Here is a 20,728-nt window from a genome sequence, read left to right as displayed (position 1 = left end):
TGACATCACTGTGTATATTATCCCTGTACTGTGACATCACTGTGTGTATTATCCCTGTACTGTGACATCACTATGTATTATCCCTGTTCTGTGACATCTCTGTGTGTATTATCCCTGTACTGTGACATCACTGGTGTATTATCCCTGTACTGTGACATCACTATGTATTATCCCTGTACTGTGACATCACTGTGTGTATTATCCCTGTACTGTGACATCACTGTGTATTATTCCTGTACTGTTACATCACTGGTGTATTATCCTTGTACTGTGACATCACTGTGTGTATTATCCCTGTACTGTGACATCACTGTGTATATTATCCCTGTACTGTGACATCACTGTGTGTATTATCCCTGTACTGTGACATCACTGGTGTATTATCCCTGTACTGTGACATCACTATGTATTATCCCTGTACTGTGACATCACTGTGTGTATTATCCCTGTACTGTGACATCACTGTGTATTATCCCTGTACTGTGACATCACTGTGTATTATCCCTATACTGTGACACAGGGGCGGACAAATCACATGTTCAGCTGCACAGGGGCCCGCCACTACACATGGGCGCTCAGGCACTGGCCAAGGGCCTTCTTGAGAGAGAGGTGCAGCTGGTGAGGATCCAGGACAGTTGTCCCAATCCCCACTCAGACAAGCGCTATTTTTTTTTTTTTTTTACAATCCCTGCGCTGCTCCTACTCCGGTATCATTAGGGAGACAGACAGTAGCGCAGGGATGAAGGTACCTGATTCATGGCTCCGCCCCCAGCACAGGAAGAGGACGGAGGCCGAGAGCTGACCGGCCTCCCAGGAGCACAGCGGCTGTAAGGGGAAGTTATGTCCCCTGTCCTGCCTCTCTTCTCACTAGCAGTATAACCTGGGGCTGGGGGGTAGCAGCCCAGTGGGATCACTTTCCCTGCTCCGGTGCCCACAGGTCACCTACAGGTCACATTACAAGAACAATTTTTGGAAAAAATTGTGGCAAAAATGGCGCGGTTTTACCGTGATTTTCGAAATCGCGGTAAAACTGTGCCATTTTTGCCGCGATTCTTCAAAAAAAATTTCTTGTAATGTGACCTGTAGGTGACCTGTGGACCCCGGAGGAGGGAAAGTGACCCCACTGGGGCCACAACATGTGGACACACTGCTGTTTATTTATAATTAATCTATTAAGGCAGTGTTTCCCAACCAGGAAGCCTCCAGCTGTTGCAAAACTAAAACTTCCGGACAGCTAAAGACTGTCCGGGCATGCTGGAAGTTGTAGTTTTGCAACAGCTAGAGGCACACTGGTTGGTAAACACTGAGATAGATAGATTGACTGGGCATAGATCAGTGTTTTCCTACCATGGTGCCTCCAGCTGTTGCAAAACTACAGTCCAGGCATGCTGGGAGTTGTAGTTTTGCAACAGCTGGAGACACCCTGGTTGGAAAACACTATCTACCTAATGATCTATCCATCCCACAGGGTGCCTCCAGCTGTTCCAAAACTACAACTCCCAGCATCCCTCAACAGCCAAAGGCCCAGGAGTTGTAGTTTTTTAGTTTTGCAACATATGGAGGCACCCTGGTTGGTAAAAAGATATTCATGTCTATCTATCATCTATCTATCTATCTATCTACTGTATCTACTGTATCTATCTTCTATCTATCTATCTATCTATCTATCTATCTATCTATCCTCTATCTCATATCTATCTCATATCTATCTATCTATCTATCTCATATCCATCTCATATCTATCTGTCTATCTATCTCATATCTATCTATCTATCTATCTCATATCTATCTCATTTCTATCTATCTATCTCATATCTATCTCATATCTATCTATCTATCTCATATCTCACATTTATCTCCTACCTGAACAATTGATGTATGGGGGGGGGGGGGGGGGGGGCAGGCACGTTCTTTGCACAGGGGCCCTATGCTGTCTGTGTCCGCCCCTGCTGTGACATCACTGTGTGTATTATCCCTGTACTGTGACATAACTGTGTGTATTATCCCTGTACTGTGACATCACTGAGTGTATTATCCATGTACTGTGACATAACTGTGTATATTATCCCTGTACTGTGACATCACTGTGTATATCCCAATACTGTGACATCACTGTGTATATTATCCCTGTACTGTGACATCACTGTGTGTATTATCCCTGTACTGTGACATCACTGTGTGTATTATCTCTGTACTGTGACATCACTGTGTGTATTATCCCTGTACTGTGACATCACTGTGTATATTATCCCTGTACTGTGACATAACTGTGTATATTATCCCTGTACTGTGACATCACTGTGTATTATCCCAATACTGTGACATCACTATGTATTATCGCTGTACTGTGACATCACTGTGTATTATTTCTGTACTGTGACATCACTGTGTATTATCCCTGTACTGTGACATCACTGTGTATTATCCCTGTACTGTGACATCACTGTGTATTATCCCTGTTATATGACATCACTGTGTATTATCCCTGTAATGTGACATCACTGTGTATTATCCCTGTACTGTGACATCACTGTGTATATTCTCCCTGTACTGTGACATCACTGTGTGTATTATCCTTTACTGTGACATCACTGTGTATTATCCCTGTAATGTGACATCACTGTGTATTATCCCTGTACTGTGACATAACTGTGTATATTATCTCTGTATTGTAACATCACTGTGTATATTATCCATGTACTGTGACATCACTGTGTATATTATCCCTGTACTGTGACATCACTGTGTATATTATCCCTGTACTGTGACATCACTGTGTGTATTATCCCTGTACTGTGACATCACTGTGTGTATTATCTCTGAACTGTGACATCACTGTGTGTATTATCCCTGTACTGTGACATCACTGTGTATATTATCCCTGTACTGTGACATAACTGTGTATATTATCCCTGTACTGTGACATCCCTGTGTATTATCCCAATACTGTGACATCACTATGTATTATCACTGTACTGTGACATCACTGTGTATTATTTCTGTACTGTGACATCACTGTGTATTATCCCTGTACTGTGACATCACTGTGTATTATCCCTGTACTGTGACATCACTGTGTATTATCCCTGTTATATGACATCACTGTGTATTATCCCTGTAATGTGACATCACTGTGTATTATCCCTGTACTGTGACATCACTGTGTATATTCTCCCTGTACTGTGACATCACTGTGTGTATTATCCCTTTACTGTGACATCACTGTGTATTATCCCTGTAATTTGACATCACTGTGTATTATCCCTGTACTGTGACATAACTGTGTATATTATCTCTGTATTGTGACATCACTGTGTATATTATCCCTGTACTGTGACATCACTGTGTATATTATCCCTGTACTGTGACATCACTGTGTGTATTATCCCTGTACTGTAACATTACTGTGTGTATTATCCCTGTACTGTGACATCACTGTGTATATTATCCCTGTACTGTGACATCACTGTGTGTATTATCCCTGTACTGTGACATCACTGTGTATATTATCCCTGTACTGTGACATAACTGTGTGTATTATCCCAGTACTGTGACATAACTATGCGTATGATCCCTGTACTGTGACATCACTGTGTGTATTATCCCTGTACTGTGACATCACTGTGTGTGTTATCCCTGTACTGTGACATCACTGTGTATTATCCCTGTACTGTGACATCACTGTGTATATTATCCCTGTACTGTGACATCACTGTGTGTATTATCCCTGTACTGTGACATCACTGTGTATATTATCCCTGTACTGTGACATCACTGTGTATTATCCCTGTACTGTGACATCACTGTGTGTATTATCCCTGTACTGTGACATCACTGTGTATATGATCCCTGTACTGGGACATAACTGTGTGTATTATCCCTGTACTGTGACCTCACTGTGTATATGATCCCGGTACTGTGACATAACTGTGTGTATTATCCCTCTACTGTGACATCACTGTGTGTATTATCCCTGTACTGTGACATCACTGTGTATATGATCCCTGTACTGTGACATAACTGTGTGTATTATCCCAGTACTGTGACATCACTGTGTGTATGATCCCTGTACTGTGACATCACTGTGTGTATTATCCCTGTACTGTGACATCACTGTGTGTATTATCCCTGTACTGTGACATCACTGTGTATTATCCCTGTACTGTGACATCACTGTGTATATTATCCCTGTACTGTGACATCACTGTGTGTATTATCCCTGTACTGTGACATCACTGTGTATATTATCCCTGTACTGTGACATCACTGTGTATTATCCCTGTACTGTGACATCACTGTGTGTATTATCCCTGTACTGTGACATCACTGTGTATATTATCCCTGTACTGTGACATCACTGTGTGTATTATCCCTGTACTGTGACATCACTGTGTATTATCCCTCTACTGTGACATCACTGTGTGTATTATCCCTGTACTGTGACATCACTGTGTATATGATCACTGTACTGTGACATCACTGTGTATTATCCCTCTACTGTGACATCACTGTGTGTATTATCCCTGTACTGTGACATCACTGTGTATATGATCCCTGTACTGTGACATCACTGTGTATTATCCCTCTACTGTGACATCACTGTGTGTATTATCCCTGTACTGTGACATCACTGTGTATATGATCCCTGTACTGTGACATCACTGTGTATATGATCCCTGTACTGTGACATAACTGTGTGTATTATCCCTGTACTGTGACATCACTGTATATTATCCCTCTACTGTGACATCACTGTGTGTATTATCCCTGTACTGTGACATCACTGTGTATATGATCCCTGTACTGTGACATAACTGTGTGTATGATCCCTGTATTGTGATACCACTTATATTATCCCTGTATTCTGACATAACTGTGTACTGTGTGGGAATTTCCAAGAGTGGTGTAGGTGAATGTTTTTTACCCCTTTGATTTGTGCGGTGGAAGATATGTTCATGCGCAAAATTTATGAAATGGTGCATGTGATAAATATGGTGCCTGTATGTGCGCCAATATGTGTGACTTTAAGAAAATGCTATTCACAACCAGTTTTGTAACATTTGGAGATGGACTTCTCAGCCGACTGGGAATTTAATAGCCAAACCAGAATCTCTCTGAAAAGGCAAATTTAGGGTACTGCCCCTTTACTATACAAAGAAGGGTGCTGGCCGGCTGCAGAGAGGCCAGTGCTGTGGGATTGAGTGGGTTTTGGGCTCTCCTCAAGGAGAAAGGTTACCTGTTCAGACCTATATATAGACAAATACCCTTACAATGCATACAAAAATGCCTAAACTGTGTTTTATTGTTTTCTTTATTATGGCCATATGCTATATATACAGTATAAGCAAGCTTTCTTATTTGTGTACATTTTATATTACTAGGGTTGCCTTATTCTATGAAACTGGCTGGATTGCCATTGGGAATTTTTCTTTTGCTTGGAGTGGCATACGTTACAGGTAGGTAAGAAATGTCACACAGCAACTATAACTACATATGACTATTGAAAGCAGGAGGGAATTTATGCTTACATGTCTAGTCTGGGAGTGTTATATATTCCAATTAAGGTGAATGTTGCTGATAAAATATTTCCTATCTATAACAAAAAATCCATCAGGAGTTTTATGCTATTGAACCAGAAATGGCATGAAACAGGGACAGGCACCCCTAATATAACAAACTATAATTTAGGGGAGTAGGGGGGGTCATACGGGCAGCACTCATTTAACTAGCCTGTTACATGGATTGGTTTTCATTCTGGCATTGCCCCACAAGCAATCCCTGAATCATTGTGTGTTCCTTTACTTTTTTTTATTTGCATTGCATAGTATTACAGTATATGCTGACAATGTAGAGTTTTTAGCAAGTTAAAGCCATGCGAACAGCCAACAAATGACACAACATTGACTGTCCTGGTCACCCAAAAACTATTTTATGCTAACTATGGTTAAGGCAGCATGAAACGCCGGACAATTTTCCTTTTAAGAACAGGCCCATTTCATTACTAAATCTGGACTTGAAGATCTGGGCCAAACTTCTTTCCAATAGGATCAAGAGGTTTCTCCCTCATCTGATCGCCACTGAACAATCCGGTTTTGTACCTGGAAGAGAAGGTAGAGCCAATAAGTTTAAGCTATTGGCCTCCATTCACAGGGCCCACCTGACCCGCTCTCCGTTGATTCTTCTTGGTGTGGACGCCGAGAAGGCCTTCGATAGAGTCCAGTGGTCCTTCATGAGAGCGGTCCTCCAGAAATTCGGCTTCCTGACCCCGTTCCTAACTGCGATTTTCTCTCTATACACACAGCCATACGCCTCTTTACTAGTTAATGATTCCATATCTCCATCATTCCACATCACAAATGGCACCCGGCAGGGCTGTCCACGCTCTCTGACTTTATTTGTCCTGAGAAAGAAAGGAAGGCGCCTCATGTGCGGGATCAGTAGGTCTTGCAGGTGGGGTTAGGGGATGGTGATTCCCAAGCCGCTGTCACGATGCCGGCTGGCAGGTAGTGGATCCTCTGTGCCAGAGAGGGATTGGCGTGGACCGTGCTAGTGGATCGGTTCTAAGTCACTACTGGTTTTCACCAGAGCCCGCCGCAAAGCGGGATGGTCTTGCTGCGGCGATAGTGACCAGGTCGTATCCACTAGCAACGGCTCAACCTCTCTGGCTGCTGAAGATAGGCGCGGTACAAGGGAGTAGACAGAAGCAAGGTCGGACGTAGCAGAAGGTCGGGGCAGGCAGCAAGGATCGTAGTCAGGGGCAACGGCAGGAGGTCTGGAACACAGGCTAGGAACACACAAGGAAACGCTTTCACTGGCACGATGGCAACAAGATCCGGCGAGGGAGTGCAGGGGAAGTGAGGTGATATAGGGAAGTGCACAGGTGATAACACTAATTGGAACCACTGCGCCAATCAGCGGCGCAGTGGCCCTTTAAATCGCAAAGACCCGGCGCGCGCGCGCCCTAGGGAGCGGGGCCGCGCGCGCCGGGACAGGACTGACGGAGAGCGAGTCAGGTACGGGAGCCGGGGTGCGCATCGCGAGCGGGCGCTACCCGCATCGCGAATCGCATCCCGGCTGGAGGCGGTATCGCAGCGCCCCGGGTCAGTGGATCTGACCGGAGCGCTGCAGTGAGGAGAGTGTAGCGAGCGCTCCGGGGAGGAGCGGGGACCCGGAGCGCTCGGCGTAACAGTACCCCCCCCCCCTTGGGTCTCCCCCTCTTCTTAGAGCCTGAGAACCTGAGGAGCAGACTTTTGTCTAGGATATTGTCCTCAGGTTCCCAGGACCTCTCTTCTGGACCACAACCCTCCCAATCCACTAAAAAAAAGGTTTTCCCTCTGACCTTTTTTGATGCCAAAATCTCTTTGACGGAGAAGATGTCCGAGGAGCCGGAAACAGGAGTGGGAGGAACAGATTTGGGAGAGAAACGGTTAATGATAAGTGGTTTAAGAAGAGAAACGTGAAAGGCATTAGGAATACGAAGAGAAGGAGGAAGAAGAAGTTTGTAAGAGACAGGATTAATCTGGCACAAAATTTTGAAAGGACCAAGATAGCGTGGTCCCAACTTATAGCTAGGGACACGGAAGCGGACATATTTAGCGGAGAGCCATACCTTGTCTCCAGGGGAAAAAATGGGAGGAGCTCTTCTTTTCTTATCCGCGAATTTCTTCATGCGTGAAGAAGCCTGTAAGAGAGAATTTTGGGTCTCTCTCCATATGATGGAAAGATCACGAGAAATTTCATCCACAGCGGGCAGACCAGAGGGCAAGGGGGTAGGGAGGGGGGGAAGAGGGTGACGGCCGTACACCACGAAAAATGGGGATTTGGAGGAAGATTCAGAGACTCTGAAATTATACGAGAATTCGGCCCAAGGTAGAAGATCTGCCCAGTCATCCTGGCGGGAGGAAACAAAATGTCGTAAATAATCACCCAAGACCTGGTTAATTCTTTCTACTTGTCCATTGGATTGAGGATGATATGCAGAAGAAAAATTTAATTTAATCTTGAGTTGTTTACAGAGAGCCCTCCAGAATTTAGACACGAATTGGACGCCTCTATCCGAGACGATCTGCGTAGGCAACCCGTGAAGACGAAAAATGTGTACAAAAAATTGTTTAGCCAACTGAGGCGCTGAAGGAAGACCAGGAAGAGGGATGAAATGTGCCATTTTGGAGAATCGATCAACGACCACCCAAATAACAGTGTTGCCATGGGATGGGGGTAAGTCAGTAATAAAATCCATACCAATCAGAGACCAAGGCTGTTCGGGGACAGGCAGAGGATGAAGAAAACCAGTGGGCTTCTGGCGAGGAGTCTTATCCCGGGCACAGATAGTGCAGGCTCGCACAAAGTCCACCACATCTGTCTCTAGAGTCGGCCACCAATAGAAGCGAGAGATGAGTTGCACAGATTTCTTGATGCCCGCATGACCTGCGAGATGGGAGGAGTGACCCCATTTGAGGATTCCGAGGCGTTGGCGTGGAGAAACAAAGGTCTTTCCTGGAGGAGTTTGCCTGATGGAGGCTGGAGAAGTGGAAATCAGGCAGTCAGGAGGAATGATGTGTTGAGGAGAGAGTTCAACTTCAGAAGCATCTGAGGAACGAGAGAGAGCATCGGCCCTAATGTTCTTATCGGCAGGCCGAAAGTGAATTTCAAAATTAAATCGGGCAAAGAACAGAGACCACCTGGCCTGGCGAGGATTCAGCCGTTGGGCAGACTGGAGGTAGGAGAGGTTCTTGTGATCGGTGTAAATAATAACTGGAAATCTTGATCCCTCCAGCAGATGCCTCCATTCCTCAAGTGCTAATTTAATGGCTAGAAGCTCTCGATCCCCGATGGAGTAGTTCCTCTCCGCCGGAGAGAAGGTCCTAGAAAAAAAACCACAAGTAACAGCATGCCCGGAAGAATTTTTTTGTAGAAGGACAGCTCCAGCTCCCACTGAGGAGGCATCAACCTCCAATAGGAAGGGTTTAGATGGGTCAGGTCTGGAGAGCACGGGAGCCGAAGAAAAGGCAGACTTGAGCCGTTTAAAGGCGTCTTCCGCTTGAGGAGGCCAAGACTTGGGATCGGCATTTTTTTTGGTTAAAGCCACAATAGGAGCCACAACGGTAGAAAAATGTGGAATAAATTGCCTGTAATAATTGGCGAACCCCAAAAAACGTTGGATGGCACGGAGTCCGGAGGGGCGTGGCCAATCTAAGACGGCAGAGAGTTTGTCTGGATCCATTTGTAGTCCCTGGCCAGAGACCAAGTATCCTAGGAAAGGAAGAGATTGGCATTCAAACAGACATTTCTCTATTTTGGCATAGAGTTGATTGTCACGAAGTCTCTGAAGAACCATACGGACATGCTGGCGGTGTTCTTCTAGATTGGCAGAAAAAATCAGGATATCGTCCAGATATACAACAACACAGGAGTATAGGAGATCACGAAAAATTTCATTAACAAAGTCTTGGAAGACGGCAGGGGCGTTGCACAGGCCAAAGGGCATGACCAGATACTCAAAGTGTCCATCTCTGGTGTTAAATGCCGTTTTCCATTCATCCCCCTCTCTGATGCGGATGAGATTATAAGCACCTCTTAAGTCCAGTTTGGTAAAAATGTGGGCACCTTGGAGGCGATCAAAGAGTTCAGAGATGAGGGGTAGGGGGTAGCGGTTCTTAACCGTGATTTTATTAAGACCGCGGTAGTCAATGCAAGGACGTAGAGAGCCATCTTTTTTGGACACAAAGAAAAATCCGGCTCCGGCAGGAGAGGAGGATTTACGGATAAAGCCCTTTTTTAAATTTTCCTGGACGTATTCAGACATGGCAAGAGTCTCTGGGACGGACAGAGGATAGATTCTGCCCCGGGGTGGAGTAGTGCCCGGGAGGAGGTCGATAGGACAATCATAAGGCCTGTGAGGAGGTAGAGTCTCAGCTTGTTTTTTGCAAAAAACATCCGCAAAGTCTATATAGGCCTTAGGGAGACCGGTTACAGGAGGAACCACAGAGTCACGGCAAGGGTTACTGGGAACCGGTTTTAGGCAGTCCTTGGAACAAGAGGGCCCCCAACTCTTGATCTCCCCAGTGGACCAATCCAGGGTTGGGGAATGAAGTTGAAGCCAGGGAAGTCCAAGGAGAATTTCAGAAGTGCAATTGGGGAGGGCCAAAAGTTCAATCCTCTCGTGATGAGATCCGATGCACATTAGAAGGGGCTCCGTACGGAAACGTATGGTACAGTCCAATCTTTCATTGTTTACACAATTGATGTAGAGGGGTCTGGCGAGACTGGTCACCGGGATGTTGAACCTGTTGACGAGAGAGGCCAAAATAAAATTTCCTGCAGATCCGGAGTCCAAGAAGGCCACAGTAGAGAAGGAGAAGGCAGAGGCAGATATCCGCACAGGCACAGTAAGACGTGGAGAAGCAGAGTAGACATCAAGGACTGTCTCACCTTTGTGCGGAGTCAGCGTACGTCTTTCCAGGCGGGGAGGACGGATAGGACAATCCTTCAGGAAGTGTTCGGTACTAGCACAGTACAGGCAGAGATTCTCCATGCGGCGTCGTGTCCTCTCTTGAGGTGTCAGGCGAGACCGGTCGACCTGCATAGCCTCCACGGCGGAAGGCACAGGAACAGATTGCAGGGGACCAGAGGAGAGAGGAGCCGGGGAGAAGAAACGCCTCGTGCGAACAGAGTCCATATCCTGGCGGAGCTCCTGACGCCTTTCGGAAAAACGCATGTCAATGCGAGTGGCTAGGTGAATGAGTTCATGTAGATTAGCAGGGATTTCTCGTGCGGCCAGAACATCTTTAATGTTGCTGGATAGGCCTTTTTTAAAGGTCGCGCAGAGGGCCTCATTATTCCAGGATAATTCTGAAGCAAGAGTACGGAATTGTACGGCATACTCGCCAACGGAAGAATTACCCTGGACCAGGTTCAACAGGGCAGTCTCAGCAGAAGAGGCTCGGGCAGGTTCCTCAAAGACACTTCGAATTTCCGAGAAGAAGGAGTGTACAGAGGCAGTGACGGGGTCATTGCGGTCCCAGAGCGGTGTGGCCCAAGACAGGGCTTTTCCAGACAGAAGGCTGACTACGAAAGCCACCTTAGACCTTTCAGTGGGAAACTGGTCCGACATCATCTCCAAGTGCAATGAACATTGGGAAAGAAAGCCACGGCAAAACTTAGAGTCCCCATCAAACTTATCCGGCAAGGATAGTCGTAGTCCAGAAGCGGCCACTCGCTGCGGAGGAGGTGCAGGAGCTGGCGGAGGAGATGATTGCTGAAGCTGTGGTAGTAACTGCTGTAGCATAACGGTCAGTTGAGACAGCTGTTGGCCTTGTTGCGCTATCTGTTGTGACTGCTGGGCGACCACCGTGGTGAGGTCAGCGACAACTGGCAGAGGAACTTCAGCGGGATCCATGGCCGGATCTACTGTCACGATGCCGGCTGGCAGGTAGTGTATCCTCTGTGCCAGAGAGGGATTGGCGTGGACCGTGCTAGTGGATCGGTTCTAAGTCACTACTGGTTTTCACCAGAGCCCGCCGCAAAGCGGGATGGTCTTGCTGCGGCGGTAGTGACCAGGTCGTATCCACTAGCAACGGCTCAACCTCTCTGGCTGCTGAAGATAGGCGCGGTACAAGGGAGTAGACAGAAGCAAGGTCGGACGTAGCAGAAGGTCGGGGCAGGCAGCAAGGATCGTAGTCAGGGGCAACGGCAGGAGGTCTGGAACACAGGCTAGGAACACACAAGGAAACGCTTTCACTGGCACGATGGCAACAAGATCCGGCGAGGGAGTGCAGGGGAAGTGAGGTGATATAGGGAAGTGCACAGGTGATAACACTAATTGGAACCACTGCGCCAATCAGCGGCGCAGTGGCCCTTTAAATCGCAAAGACCCGGCGCGCGCGCGCCCTAGGGAGCGGGGCCGCGCGCGCCGGGACAGGACTGACGGAGAGCGAGTCAGGTACGGGAGCCGGGGTGCGCATCGCGAGCGGGCGCTACCCGCATCGCGAATCGCATCCCGGCTGGAGGCGGTATCGCAGCGCCCCGGGTCAGTGGATCTGACCGGAGCGCTGCAGTGAGGAGAGTGTAGCGAGCGCTCCGGGGAGGAGCGGGGACCCGGAGCGCTCGGCGTAACAGCCGCTTACCGAAGTTGGTTGTGCGCCCACACACAACAAGGTTAAGAGCAGAAGAGATATGGAAGAAGGTCCACTGCAGCCCTCCTGGGTGAGAGTAGAATCAAAAACGGATGACCAGGGAGTCAGGAGTTTGTCTGGCGCAGAGAGGAACCATCAGACAGCCAAGTAAAATCAATGGATTTATTAGATGCAACGCGTTTCGCTGCGCATGCGCAGCTTCATCAGGCAATCCTGGTCATGGAGTCTTTACTCCAGAAGGTGAGTACTGGCATTCGCAGACGATTTGCTTTTTCTTCTCACCAAATCTGAGTCAGACTTGCCCTGCCTGGTGTAGAAAATGTTTCCGCAATAGTAAAGTTGCCCACCCTCTCACGGTTTTCTTCCTCGAATACGCGAATATGCGAATATTCACATATGCAAATATAATGAAAACACAAAATTTGCGAATATAGGACGGATATTCGTCTATATATTCACGAAATATCGCAAATTTGAATATGGCCAATGCCGCTCATCACTAGTGCCCTGATGTTCTTGTCTGCTGGACGGAAGTAGATGAAGAAGTTGAACCTAGAAAAGAACAGTGACCACCTTGCCTGGCGGAGGTTTAAACGCTGAGCAGACTGAAGGTATAGAAGATTCTTATGGTCGGAGTAGATGCTGACCGGATGAGAAGAACCTTCCAATAAATGTTGCCATTCCTAGCTTAATAGCGAGAAGTTCACGATCTCCAATGGAGTAATTCCTCTCAGCAGGAGAGAAGGTCTTGGAGAAGAACCCACAAGCTACAGTCTTGCCCTTGCCATTTTTCTGAGTAAGAACGGCACCTGCTCCAATAGATAAGGCATCAACCTCCAAAGCAAAAGGCCTCTCCGGATCTGGTCTTGTAAGCACAGGAGCAGAGGCAAATGCAGACTTTAAATGGGAGAAGGCCTCTTCAGCCTCTTGAGGCTACGATTTAGGATTAGAAGTCTTCTTAGTGAGAGCCACGATTGGAGCAACCAAGGACGAAAAATGTGGGATAAATTGATGATAATAGTTAGAGAATCCCAGAAAGTATTGAAAAGCACATAGGGCCGAAGGACAAGGCCAATCAAAATCTGTAGACAATTTATCTGGATCAATCTGCAGGCCCCGATGAGAGACAAGGTAGCCAAGAAACGGAAGATTAGACTTCTCAAATTGGCATTTCTCCAGTTTGGTGTAGAGATAATTCTTCCGTAGTCGCTGAAGAACCAAACAAACATAAGTACGATGTTCCTCTAAGTTGGAAGAGAAGATCGGGATGTCATCTAGGTATATGAAAACACAGGTGTAGAGAAGGTCACGGAAGATATAATTGACAAACTCTTGAAAAACTGCTGGAGCATTGCAGAGACCAAAAGGCATTACAAGATACTCAAAATGTCCATCACGAGTATTGAAGGCCATTTTCCATTCATCTCCCCTGCAGATAAAAATGAGGTTATATGCTCCACGAAAGTCCAACTATGAGAAAACCTTGGAACCACGTAGACTGTCAAAAAGTTCTGAGATAAGAGGAAGTGGGTAACGGTTCTTGACTGTGATTTTTTTAAGTCCCCTGTGGTCAATGCATGGACGCAGTGAGCTATCCTTCTTCCCTACAAAGAAGAAACCAGCTCCTGCAGGAGAAGAGGACTTACGGATAAATCCCTTTTGGAGATTCTCCTGGATATACTCAGCCATGGCTTTGGTCTCAGGAACCAATAGAGGGTATATCCTTCCACAAGGAGGAGTGGTACCAGGTAGAAGATCTATAGGGCAGTCGTAAGGACCATGTGGAGGCAGAGACTCAGCCTGTTTCTTGCAGAATATGTCAGAGAAATCTTGGTAAGGTGGTGGCAGGCCAGGTAAAGGAGGAAGACGAGAAACAACTTTAGGTTGAACTGGTTGGAGGCAAAAATTTTGACAGAAATTGTTTATTCCAGTTCTCCAATCAAGTTGCGGAGAATGGCGTTGCAGCCAAGGAAGGCAACGAAGAATCTCTGAAGTACAGTGTGGCAGAACATAGAATTCAATCTTTTCTTTATGCAATACTCCCACTTGCATGACGAGAGATTCTGTACAGAAGTGAACCATACAGTCCAGATTTTGTCCATTAACAGATGAGATGAACAAGGGCTTGGCAGGCCGAGTGACAGGAAAATGATTCTCGTGGACCAAAGAAGCATCAGTAAAGTCACCTGCTGATCCAGAATCCAAAAATGCTGTAGCACTGAAGGAAGACTTGGCTGAAGCGAAGACTTGTACAGAAATAGTTAAGCGTGGAGAGGTAGTATGCACACCCAGGGACACCTCTCCCACGTACCCTAGGTGCGGGCATTTCCCGGATGCTGTGGGCGAACTTTACAGTCCTTGAGGAAGTGCTACAGGCTAGCACAATACAAGCACAAATTCTTACTGCATCGTTGTTACCTCTCCTGTTGCGTAAGACAAAAACAATCCACTTGCATAGCCTCTTCGGCAAGAGGCGCAGGAAACTGAAGAGGCGGGCGTTGAAACACGGGTGCCAGTCGAGGATATCGCTGCGTTCGGGCTGGTTCCCTCTCTAAGTGCAGTTCCTCCTGTTTCTCAGCAAAACGCACATCAATGCGTGTGGCCAAGTGGATAAGTTCAGTCAAACAAGATGGAGGATCACATGCTGCGAGAGCATCTTTAATCCTGCTTGACAGTCCTTTTTTGAATGTGGCACACAAGGCCTCATCACCGCATCTTACTGTAACACTCACGTTTCAGTAGATTGGAACACTGATGATGGTGGATCAGCTGGACCTGTGTGGTAGATGACTCGGACCGTACCAGGGAGCGGAGACTAAGGTGCTGCTGGGTTTCACCAGAGCCCGCCACAAAGCGGGATGGAACTTCTGAGGCAGGCGGCACCCAGGTTGCTACCCCTGGCACGGCTTGACAAGACAGGCGGCTGAGGAGATTTGAGGCACAGGTGGGATATGGCAACTTGTGGTCAGGATAGCAGAAGGTCAGGCTTGGCAGCACAGTAGCATACTCTCAGGAACGCTTTCTCTCAGGCACTAGGGCAACAAAGATCCGACAGAGAAGTGTGGGAGGAATTTATCAATGAGCCACAGGTGTTACTTCACTAATGAGCGCACTGGCCCTTTAAATCTTAAAGCTCCAGCATGCATGCGCCCTAGGGGACGGGGACATGCGCGCCAGAGCAGAGAGGCAGAGGTGGGGCAGGAGAAGCACCAGGTGAGTGACGGGCTTGGATTCGCATGCGTGCAGCAGGTAATGGGACCATGCGCTCACGGCCAGCGTGTGCGGCCAGAGTGCATAACGTAACAGGCCACACCATACTGCCCTGATGTTTCAGCGCTCCACTGCCCCTCTGGTCCAGAGTTGGGACCAACTACTAGTAGATCCCAGGACCAGATGAGCACAGTAGAGCACTGAAGCTGACACAACTGTTTTTTTTTTTTTTTTAAAGAGACAAAATAGACATTTTTAATGAAAAGACAGGGCAGTCTCAAAATAATAAAACAGGATGTATGGCCAGTCTAGTTATATCACATATTGTACATACAATGGGATTATTGTAAGAAAATATGTCCAACCTGTTATCTCCAGGACATTATTCGTAAGCACTAGCCCTGCTCTGGTGATATTCCTCCTGATCCCCACAATGTCAGTCCCTGGACATTAGAATAGATATATAGATGCTATTTGCTGCTTATTAGAGTGAGTTTTGCTCTGGGGCGATCTTTCTCTGTAGCATCCTGTACAAACATCTCTCAGAGACATTATTCTGCCATAAACCAGTTAGTGGAAGGGATCCCAGCTTACTTTCCACTTGTAGGCCCCCAGGGTATGAGCGGAGGAGACAAGGGGTCTGGAGTCAATACTGTCACATTGTTGAAAGGGTTTTATTCACCCGCTGTTTAGTCTCATGTTAAAAAGCAGTAAAATAATGTGAAAACAGTGTGAGAGAAAGCAAGCATAGAACAAAGAAACATATAGCCCACAATGTTTATATTAAAGGTGTTATCCAGTGGCAGTTCTTTTTTCCAAAGTATGCCTATTGTGTGGGATATAACAAAATAAACCTGTACTCACCTCCAGCGCTCCTGAGATGTCTCGAACCAATTGTCTTTTTGAGCAGCAGCATGACTGTCGAGTCCACGAAGCACCTGAGCCCAATTTGTCATACTGCTGCTCAGCAAATCGTTGGCTGAGCTAGGGCATAGCTGCGGCCAGTCCGTGTGCTTTGTGGACTTGAGAGTCACGCTGCAGCTCAGAAAGACAGTCGGTGTGGGGGACAGGAGCAGGACGCCAGAGACATCTCAGGAGCGTTACAACTAGAGGTAAAAATTCCTTTCTGACTCCGAATATGGCATCAGAATAAATCCCTGGATCAACGTTCTGTCCCTATAAATCTAGAATCCATAACCAGCGATGTCATTAATCTCCAAAAATGCATCCAGACCCCTTTTATATTCTTTTATAGAGTCCACCATGACCACCTCCTCCGGGAGAGAATTCCACAGTCTCACTGCTCTTACAGTAAAGAACCCCCGTCTGTGCTGGTGTAGAAACCTTCTTTCCTCTAAATGTAGAGGATGCCCCCTTGTTATAGATACAGTCCTGGGTATAAATAGATCATGGGAGAGATCTCTTTACTACCCCCTGATATATTTATACATAGTTATTAGGTCGCCCCTAAGCCTTCTTTTTTCTAAACTAAATAACCCTAATTCTGATAATCTTTCTGGATACTAGGAATCTATGCCTCTATTGATGCACCCCATGATTTTATTTGCCTTGACAGCAGCTGCCCGACACTGGTCACTAAAGCAAAAATTACTGTTAACTAAGACTCCTAAGTCCTTTTCCACGTCAGTCATCCCAAGTGTTCTCCCATTTAATACATAATTCCAGCCCGGATTTTTCTTCTCCATGTGCATTACCTTACATTTATCAGTGTTGAACCTCATCTGCCACTTCCCAGCCCAAACCTCCAACCTATCCAGATCCATTTGTAACAGTGCCCTGTCCTCTATAGTGTTTACCGCTTTACAGAGTTTAGTATCATCTGCAAAGATTGCTACTTTACTATTCAACCCCTTTACAAGGTCATTAATGAATGTATTAAATAGAACAGGACCCAAGACTGACCCCTGTGGTCCCCACCCTCTGTTTCCTATCACTGAGCCAGTTACTTACCCACTTACACACATTCTCCCCCAGCCCCATCCTTCTCATTTTATGCACCAACCTTTTATGTGGAACCGTATCAAATGCTTTGGAAAAATCCAGATATACGACATCCAGTGATTGCCCCTGGTGCAGTCTGGTGCTCACCTCCTCATAAAAGCTGATTAGGTTAGTTTGACAGGACCGATCCCTCATAAAGCCATGCTGATACAGGGTCATACATTTATTTTTATCAAGATATTCCAAAATAGCATCTCTTAGAAAACCCTCAAACAATTTACATACAACGGAGGTTAAACTAACAGGCCTATAATTTCCGGGGTCACCTTTTGACCCCTTTTTAAATATTGGCACCACATTTGCCATGCGCCAGTCCTGGGGAACAGTCCCTGTCACTATAGAGTCCCTGAATATTAAAAATAGGGGTCTGTCTATTACATTACTTAATTCCTTTAGAACATGGGGGTGAATGCCATCTGGACCTGGTGATTTGTCTGTTTAGATTTTTTGTAGGCAGCACTGTACTTCTTCCTGGGTTAGACAGGTGACCTGTACTGCGGAGTTTACATTATTTCGCTGTATTTCACCTGGCATTTCATTTTCCTCGGTGAATACAGTGGAGAAGAATTTGTTTAGTATATTTGCTTTTTTTCTGATCCCCGTTTATAATTTCTTCCTCATCATTTTTTAAAGGGCCCACACTTTCATTTTTGACCTTTTTGCTATTTATATAGTTAAAGAACATTTTGGGGTTAGTTTTACTCTCTTTGGCAATGAGTCTTTCTGTCTCTATTTTTGCAACTTTTATCTGTTTTTTACATATTTTACATTTTCTCTATATCTTTTTAATGCTTCTTCACTGCCGTCCTGTTTTAGTAGTTTAAATGCTTTATTTTTTATCATTTATTGCTCCCTTAACATTTTTATTCATCCATATTGGTTTTCTTTTATTTCTGACCCTTTTATACCCATAAGGTATATACATCTTAATCTTTATTTGAACCAATTCAGTGTAATTTTTTTTGTTTCATTATTTGGTGGTACTTTTTTTTACGTATGGGGTATTCACAATATGGGATCAATAATGTTATATTTCAAACATATCACGGACAAAGAGATGTATGAGCATTGGAGCACTAACCTCAAACACCAGGTAATTCTTTGCAGAGACGCTTTATTTCATGTTGCTGTAGACAAGTTTGCAGGGAGGTGGGCAGATGGATGGCAAACAGGCGGGTGGATGCAGCATCCACCCGCCTGTTTGCGATCCATCTGCCCACCTCCCTGCAAACTTGTATACAGCAACATGAAATAAAGCATCTCTGCAAAGAATTACCTGGTGTTTGAGGTTAGTGCTCCAATGCTCTTACATCTCTTTGTCCGTGATATGTTTGAAGTCTGCATTAGATTGTGAAGCACTACACACACCACGCTAAGTCAGTGCTGGCTGCACAATCACCTGTCTACCAACAGGTGTCTCCTTCTGCGAGATACGTGAATCTAGACAGTGCCAGGTTTATCCTTTTTGTAATGTGAATGTTATATCTTACATCAGACATTTAGGGGGTTAGATGACTGTCCGTCACCAGCGTGATCGCTGTTTTGCATACTTTTAAAAGAAAATTGCTTCAGTGAAGAATTGTAATATTTACTAACATAGTATGTCACTACATAGTGTATAGCAATGTGCATGTCCACCTCTTGGAGGACACACATGCTCAGTCACAACCCTCCCACTACCAGGTCTCATTATGATCATTTGTTCAGGAACATGGTAGTACAGTGTAGCCTATAACATGGGCCTCATCAGACAGACCAAGATAATGCCTGAGCCTCACCAGGCAGACCAAAGTAATGACTGATCCTCGCCATGTGTGATGGAAGTTCAAGCAAAAAAAAAATAATAATAATTACTTAATGTACCTATAGCTTGTAATCCCTTCCATGAAAACTGCCTCCATAGCTGTAGCTCACTGTTTGAGAAGCAATGGTCTAGAAGAATCCTTCTGCAAGAAACCATGTTGTCAGCTTCCAGAGGGAAAAGTAGTTTAATTCTGCCCACACATAGACTAGCAATGGCATCACGGTGGACACAAACTCATGAATAGTGATGAGCGTCATTGGCCATATTTGAATTCGAGAAATTTCGCGAATATATAGACAAATATTCATCCTATATTCTCGAATTTCGCATATGAATATTCGCATACCGTATATACTCGAGTATAAGGCGAGTGCTGAAAACGCCCCCCTCGGCTTATACTCGAGTGAACTCTCCGCCTGTCAACCCCTTCTCAGAGGTCTTCAACCTGCGGACCTCCAGAGGTTGCAAAACTACAACTCCCAGTATGCCCGGACAGCCATCGGCTGTCCGGGCATTCTGGGAGTTGCAGTTTTGAAACCTCTGGAGGTCCACATGTTGAAGACCACTGCGGCCTTCGTCATCATCCAGACCCCCCTTTAGTTTTCTACTCACCTCCCCTCAGTGGGAAGGAAGGGTGAGCTGGTCCAGGCCATCTATGCTGCAGGGACCGTCCGGTGGGGAGGGTTAGTCGTTCCGGCCTGTCCATTTTCACAGAGAGGTCCTCTTCTCCGCTCCGGGCCCACCCTAGGCTTATAGTCGAGTCAATAACTTTTCCTGGGTTTTTGGGGTGAAATTAGGGGCCTCAGCTTATATTCGGGTCGGCTTATACTCGAGTATAAACGGTATTTGCATATTCGAGGAAGAAAACAGTGAGGGGGTGGGCTACTTTACTGTTGGTTGCTTGGGATGTTGTTGATAACCTCTGACAAGTGTATTTGCATCATTCTAATTGGCCCACAAGTGAAAAGAAGGAATATGTGAATATTCACATATGCGAATATGCGCATATGTGAATATGCGCATATGCGGAAAAAAGGAAATATTCATAATTTCAAATATATAGCGAATATATTCGCAATATTAGCGAATTTGCGATATACGCGATAAAAATTTGAAATGCTAATATTCGCGCTCAACACTACTGATGAAAAAGGTATTTTTGTACACTAGAAACACTGTAAGTTACTTTAAAACTACTATTAACTGGATTTCAGTAACCTTTCGTGTGGAATGATTCATGAGATAACCTCTTTAATATTGCAGCGCTGAGATGTTTGTATTTCTTGCAGTTACAGTATATTTATGTAACACATTGCGCTTCACCATCTGTTTCGCAGATTATTCTATGATACTGCTGATTAAGGGAGGCGAGATGTCTGCCACTAACACATATCAAGCACTTGTCAGCAGGACATTTGGATTCCCTGGATATCTGCTGTTGTCAGTGCTACAGTTTTTATATCCCTTTGCCGGTACGGTTATTTTTATTGATATTGTTTTAACGACAAGCTTTAGGATATGGATGCAGATGCAATTACTACCCTTATAATCATACTAA

General features: G+C 45.7%; 1 protein-coding gene across 4 annotated transcripts in view; it reads left to right on the top strand.

The window, feature by feature from the left end:
* The window catches only part of SLC38A11 (solute carrier family 38 member 11), a 224,105-nt gene that overhangs the window by 150,613 nt on the left and 52,764 nt on the right, over nucleotides 1–20,728 (top strand). For 3 of the 4 annotated variants that reach the window (XM_056534818.1, XM_056534816.1, XM_056534815.1), the window contains exons 4-5: nucleotides 5,382–5,456; nucleotides 20,508–20,642. In XM_056534818.1, the coding sequence (XP_056390793.1) occupies nucleotides 5,382–5,456; nucleotides 20,508–20,642 (210 nt within the window). Of the gene's footprint in view, nucleotides 1–5,381; nucleotides 5,457–20,507; nucleotides 20,643–20,728 lie in introns of those variants that run through there. The other variant, XM_056534819.1, reaches the window with a different exon arrangement.

The sequence above is a fragment of the Hyla sarda genome, chromosome 8 (assembly GCF_029499605.1).
Source record: "Hyla sarda isolate aHylSar1 chromosome 8, aHylSar1.hap1, whole genome shotgun sequence".
NCBI classification, from domain to species: Eukaryota; Metazoa; Chordata; class Amphibia; order Anura; family Hylidae; genus Hyla; species Hyla sarda.
Note: the sequence above shows the minus strand (reverse complement) of the source record. Positions and strands in the feature narration are given on the sequence as shown.